Source organism: Neopsephotus bourkii, unplaced genomic scaffold, assembly GCF_033783945.1.
Source record: "Neopsephotus bourkii isolate Nb327-2 ecotype Australia unplaced genomic scaffold, CSIRO-AGI_Nbou_v1 NB_668, whole genome shotgun sequence".
Taxonomy (NCBI): Eukaryota; Metazoa; Chordata; class Aves; order Psittaciformes; family Psittacidae; genus Neopsephotus; species Neopsephotus bourkii.
The window spans coordinates 2,036,559-2,043,009 of NW_026901167.1; the positions used below are offsets into that span (position 1 = coordinate 2,036,559).

At 52.4% G+C, this 6,451-nt stretch overlaps 1 protein-coding gene and 1 long non-coding RNA gene across 2 annotated transcripts; both read right to left on the reverse strand.

The window, feature by feature from the left end:
- Positions 1-204: 204 nt before the first annotated feature.
- LOC133212167 (protein FAM162B-like) lies at positions 205-4,378 on the reverse strand. Its single transcript, XM_061353243.1, has 4 exons — positions 4,174-4,378; positions 2,320-2,425; positions 1,686-1,794; positions 205-1,105 (listed from the first exon to the last, which is right to left on the reverse strand). Exons 1-4 carry the CDS (start codon positions 4,310-4,312, stop codon positions 998-1,000), a joined length of 462 nt encoding a protein of 153 aa, XP_061209227.1. The 5' UTR covers positions 4,313-4,378; the 3' UTR covers positions 205-997.
- LOC133212168 (uncharacterized) lies at positions 2,628-3,856 on the reverse strand. Its single transcript, XR_009725415.1, has 2 exons — positions 3,488-3,856; positions 2,628-2,824 (listed from the first exon to the last, which is right to left on the reverse strand). It is a non-coding gene; the product is annotated as an uncharacterized LOC133212168 (long non-coding RNA).
- Positions 4,379-6,451: the final 2,073 nt, after the last annotated feature.

The following is a 6,451-nucleotide window of genomic DNA, read 5'->3' on the forward strand; positions in this document are numbered from 1 at the left end:
AGCTCCACCAGCCTGTCTTACAGGTCTTGAGGTACTACAGGGGGGCCCAGACTGTCAGCACCCAGAAGCATGAACTAAAGCCTGTCTTGAAGTTTAATCACTTAATGAAGACGTAACTTGCAATACTTCATTAGCATTTCCCATCTGTTAAACACCATCCCAGAGAGTTTGGTGACACTTTAAAAGAAGCTGTGAAGAGATGCCTTTGTTTCAGACGTAACTGGACAGCTGTTTTATTATGAATTAATGAACTATGAAGATTAAAAAGAACCAGTTTCAGTAAACCATGTATTAACAATTACTCCTAACTAAAGTCACAACAAAACAAGTGCTAGGTAACTTTCATGGCAACAACTGGAAGCAGAAGATGATAAAGCAAAACCAGTGAGGTTCAAAGGACAAAGTGCACCTCCAGGCTGGGCTCATGTACCAGGCATGGGCTCCCTCAGCCACGGGATCCCACAGAGGGCTGGGAAGGGAGACAGGATAGTGATGGCAGCAGGCTCAAAGGTAGAGATGATGGACCTGTTGGTGGTTTGAAAACATATTGCAGATTCTTCTTCCCCATGCCCTCAGTCTCTTTTGGCCAAGGCTGTCTGTCCTAGAGGCACTGCAGAAAACGGGATGCTCTCCAATGTAGGGCTGCATCCTTCCTGGCTGTGAGGTGACAGCACCAAGGCCATGCTGAGCATCAGTGGTACCACAAAAAGCTGACCCCAAGCTGAGGAGCCCTGCATTCGTCCTTTCCACACTTCCCACTTTAGAAGAGATGTCTGTGCTTTGGCTGAACTCAGGGCCAATGACCAGAGGCCACAGAAAGCAGCTCCTGGAGTTTCCATAGGAGTTTCCCAGTTGGTATGGAGCAGGTTTTGAGCAGTGAAGTCTTTGCCCTGAAAGAGTTTCAGTGAAAAGGCTTCGAAGGGTTAAATGAAGACAGGTACATACACCATGTGTGCAAACCACTTATCTTCTGCTGCCAAATTAAATCTGTTGCCCATCATTGTGCCTTCCCAACAGCTGCCTCCTGCTCTTTCTCCACCTCAGCTCTCCATTTGGCTTTCTTTTCTATGTTCATCCGCACCAGAGTTTGATCCTTTTTAGCAGCCTTGAAAGGAAATGGTGAAAATCATTGAACACACACATTCCCCACCACTGAGTTTCCCCACATTTGCACCACCGGCTTTCACACCCCACTGTCCCTTTAGGTATGTTGTAGTGACGGAAGTTGATGTGTTTGCTTGGTTTACCAATTTTTCACCATTTGCAGCTCTGATTCTCAGGAAAATCATGCTGATAACTGTTTACAGGTACACTGGGGCATGCAAATCAGGCTGCAGACCCTCACTGCCCACCACTGGGATGGGAAGAATTGAATGCCACAGCTGTTGGTGGCCATAGTGGCACAGGCTAGGCAGGCAGGCCCAAGGGAGCCTCCTGGTCCCCAGATGCAGGACAAGACCAGGCACTATTGACACTGTCTAAGGTACTCCACAACCTCTGCAGCAGCCTCTTGCTGAGATACCATGATAGAGAGCACTGTTCTGCACAGGTTCATGGCCAAGTGGGTCAGAAGGAACACATTAACCAGCACATTAACCAGTTGTGTTTCCCACATACTTATTTACATAGAGAGCATACGTAGACCATACATTAAGTGGGCTGGTTCACTGAGAAACAATACTCACTTCTTTGCCTGTGATGACCATGGCCAAACAGCCCAGCACAGTCAGTGCGATCATGATGTAGCAAACCTTTATCCTGACGTTGCTCCTTGCTGCTTCGAGAAGCTCAGACCTGTGGAGGACAGAGCAGAGTTTCCATCCTGCAGCAGCATGTGTGACATGAGACCATAGGGAGCTGAGTAATGAATCCTCAAGTCTTCCAGCAAGTGCTTATTAATGTACAATGTGTTTCAGCCTCCTCTTTCTGCAAGTTCTTAGAGGAGGATTCAAAAAATTAGCTTATAGGGGAAAGATTTAGTCACCCTCCCACACAGGCAGGGTATTGCTACTCCCAACAGTCATTAGTAACAACAGGAATAACGAATCCTGCTCAACAAACTGCATATTAGATATAAAGCCACTTTTCTTGCAAAAGATGCTCCAGCTTAGTGTGAAATGTATTGCATCTGATACAGTTTCCTTCACCGGGCATGACAAGAAGTTTATGCTCCCCAACAATTCAGGTTCATCAGCAGCAGGGCCCATCAGCACAGAGGAGGGCGAACCCCACCACACGAGCATCACTCTGGGCAATGCTGACTGGGAGCTCAACCTGTACATTCACATCCAAAAGCATCATTCAGACAGGTCTACTTACGATATGTGCTTGGGGATGTCCTCCTCCCTTTTAAAGCGTCCTGCCCACACTAACACCTTTTTATCAAAGTTTGTAGGCTTTCTGTCACGTTGGAAAGTCTTGTAACCTGCAGGACATTTTATAGGAGAAAACAGTGAGCTGAGCTTAAAGAGAGGAGAAAAAAAGCTGTCATTCAGCACGAAAAGGAGTGTGAGCTCAGAACAGCACTCCTCTATTCCCTGAGAGCCAAATGTGCTTTCTCCTATCAGAAGGAGCCAGCAGCAGGGGTGAGAGGCTTTCTTACACTTGCAGCTTATTTCATTTTGTGCTTTTGTTGTTTTTTCAGTTTAGGTAGGTTTTAAACTAAAACTCTCTTCTAACCTTCCTGATGAAGGGGGAAGGGATGCGGGGCTGAAGCCACCCAAGGCCGCGGCATTGCTCTTACCCTGCAAACATCTTGCTTTTAAATGGCCCAACTAGTGAGCTAAGCAACCTGCCAGCAGCATTAACAACTCCTCGACAGCATCTCCTCCTGCAAGCACTGATGGAGAGATGAGGTCTGTTAAAGCACAGCCTGGTGGGAGGCTGGCAGTAGTTCTCATGCAAGCTGGGTACCACAGTACTGCACTCTAATGATGATACATTACACCCCACCAGACTACTACAGTGATGCCATTAGCATGCTGTCACCCTGAGCAGAATGAGAAAGGGACTCTGGCTCCTCTTGGTGGAAACAAACCCAATGACAGGCCACGACAAGGGCAGTGGTAGGGTGACCCTGAAAAACAGCAATGGCTAGCTGAAATCCTGGCTACTGCATTGCACCCCTGTACAGTGGCCATCGCAGGGGACCTGGGACCGCTCACACACGCAGGCTGGTGCAACCAGGATGCCTGCTCACAGTGCTTGCATATGTGGGACTGGTGTTTAGGAATGCCCACGGGAGACCAGGGCGTGCAGGGACACAAAGATGGCCCAGGCTCAGTGTCCTGCACTCCCTGGCTGCTGTTGGTGCTGGGCTGAAAGGAAATCACTGCTGCTACAGAACAGAGCAGAAGGAGCACCTCTTCCTTACAGTGCCCATGGAATTACATTAGGCTCCTTAGCCCCTGGCCTGCTCATGCGTGCCAGGGCTTGTGAAGGGCTGAGAAACCCCGGGGGTAAATCCTGGCACCCGGACCCCAGGTACATTTAGTTTCCTGCTTCTTGTGCTTCTCTTCCAGAGGATGCCAGTGAGGCTGAGAGCTGCATCTGGAGCATCAGCAAGGGGCTGAACTCGGCCTGCAGCCAGCAGCGGCCTTGAGCACTGCCAGGGATGGGGCAGCCACAGCTTCTCTGGGCACCCTGTGCCAGCGCCTCAGCACCCTCACAGGGAAGAGCTTCTGCCTAAGAGCTCAGCTCAGTCTCCCCTTGGGCAGGTTCAAGCCATTCCCCTTGCCCTGTCCCTACATCCCTTGTCCCAAGCCCCTCTCCAGGTTCCCTGCAGCCCCTTTAGGCACTGGAGCTGCTCTCAGGTCTCCCCTTCAGGAGCCTTCTCTTCTCCAGGCTGCCCCAGCCCAGCTCTCTCAGCTGCTCCAGCCCTCGCAGCAGCTCCGTGTTACAGATAAGCTCAATACTACAATATGGAAGTGCCGCTTGTATTTGGTGCCGTGGAAGGAGGACCGAGCACTCAGCCCATCCCTGTGCACTGCGCTGCTGAGCTCCCGGTCCGTTCCAGGGCTCGGCAGTGTTTCTGACCCGCACGGCAGCGGCAGCCCCAGCCCCAGGGCAGCACCAGCCCCAGGGCAGCACCAGCCTCACTCACTCCCCCTGCCCGGCAGTGCCCTCTCTCCCCGCGGTGCAGCGGGACCCAGCGCCCGAGCCCTCCCCACCCACCTGGCTCAGCCGTCTGCAGGGCCCCGTCCTCAGCGCCCTTGGCTCTGCCGCCGCTGGCTCTGCTGGGGTGCAGGCCGGGCCGAGCCCCCCGCCACAGCCCGCGGCTGCGCCCCAGCATCCCCCCCAGCACCCGCAGCATCCCCCCTGCGGCCCAGCGCCTGCCCTCCGGCCCGGAGCACGCAGCCCGGCGGCCGCAGCACGGGAGGCCGCTGCCGGCAGTTATGGCCGCCCCACTTCCCCTTCCTGTCAGCAGGGAGCAGCGGCGCGGCCAGCCCCGCTGCCGGCAGCCTCCGCCCGCGTCACCGTGACGAGGCTGAACTGGCACCAGCGGGACCGGACCGGGCCGCGCCTCCGGAGCGAGCGGGCGGGGCTCGGCTCAGCCCCTCGGCAGCGGCAGGGGCAGTTCCAGCGCTTGCTGCTGTTACCAGGACCGGTTACACTGTGGGAGCTCATGGAATCACATCACAGAGCCCAGCCTGGTTGGGGTTAAAGGGACCTCAAAGCTCCTCCAGCTCCAACCCCTGCCACGGGCAGGGACCCCTTCCACTGGAGCAGCTTGCTCCAAGCCCCTGTGTCCAACCTGGCCTTGAGCACTGCCAGGGATGGGGCAGCCACAGCTTCTCTGGGCACCCTGTGCCAGCGCCTCAGCACCCTCACAGGGAAGAGCTTCTGCCTAAGAGCTCAGCTCAGTCTCCCCTCTGGCAGGTTCAAGCCATTCCCCTTGCCCTGTCCCTACATCCCTTGTCCCAAGCCCCTCTCCAGGTTTCCTGCAGCCCCTTTAGGCACTGGAGCTGCTCTCAGGTCTCCCCTTCAGGAGCCTCCTCTTCTCCAGGCTGCCCCAGCCCAGCTCTCTCAGCACATCAGTGTTAAATGGTATGTCTGCAGAGCAGGGGCATTCCCCCAACCTCAATAAATGTGGTTTGGTGGAGGGAAACTAAAGCCCAAGTTTGCTTTCAGTACCCATGGGAAGTTCATCCCGCCCCCAGACTGCACACTGCCCCAGCAAAGAAACGTGTTTCAGCTATATTTCAGGTTTGAAACTAAGAAACTGTACCAACCCCCTCAGGTGGTGTTGCAGTGTCAGTAACATCACCACTGACATGTAGCGGTACCCATAAGGTATTTACTCTCTTTGAATTCAGTGTCCACAAAGTCCGGATGCTTCCCATAACATCGGTGCTCTAAGCTGAGGAGGAACCCAACCCAATGTGGTTTTATCTCTGTGACATTTCTCCTGCATTTTGCACACAATTCTACCCTTTGGGTCAAGAAATGGAAATGCAGAATACTGGCTTCGTTTGGAGCCTCTCCTCAGACGTACAAGGCTCTCAAGCTGATTTACAACAGGGAAATAAGTTCCATTTGAAAGGGAAGACACAGTTGCCAAAAGGGAAATATTCAGGACTGTTTAGTTACACTATCAAATGCAATACTGCAGAGAATCAAAGCGTGTCTAAGAGCAAGGGGGAGAACTGCAAGGGCACGGAGCTTGGGATGTTGGCAAGGATATTCCTTAAGGGCTGAGAGGATGAAGGATGTGAGACAGATGCAGCTCCAGGTACCAGGCTCCTGGCCCGAAGCTAAAACTCTACCATTCATAGAGATAGTTCGTATTTTCTGAGAACATGGAGTTATTGATACTGGGGAAAGAAGAAACTCCCAGCAATGATAAACACGGGTTTTCCTCATCCATGGAAGCTCCACAATGCATCCAGACATAACATAATGTATTTACCTTAATTCCCTTGCCATTTGGTAAAGCAAAGTAGATCCATTTCCAGATCAAGAACCCACAGAGGAAATACATGGTGGGCAGGGTGGGCAGAAGGGGCTGGGGAGCGATGGATGGGGCGAGCTGCTGCAATGCTCACATTGCTCTTGCAGGAACCCAACCCCACAGGGGCTCCAGCATTTGCACTTCGACAGGCACTCTCCAAAATGCTTATTGTAAAAGTGACTGTCTATACGTTGTGTCTGGTTCCGGATTTAAAGGGATTTTCAGGCCTCCAGCCCTTATCCACCTGAGGGTTGCCAATCGTTTCTTATAGAAGACACACCAGCTGACAGCTGAACTATTCACATCTGCATGAGGAAAGAAAGCACTTCAGGGTTTATTATGTCAGCATTTAGAAGTGCAAAGACACAGAAGCCCTCCTGAAACCACAGAGGCAGTAACTTGTTCCTGAATTTTAGATGCTTCTCAGCACCATGAATGCTTAATGCCGGGGTGAGTTTTACTGCAGCACATGAAAGCTAATAAAAAGCTGTATGCATCGTT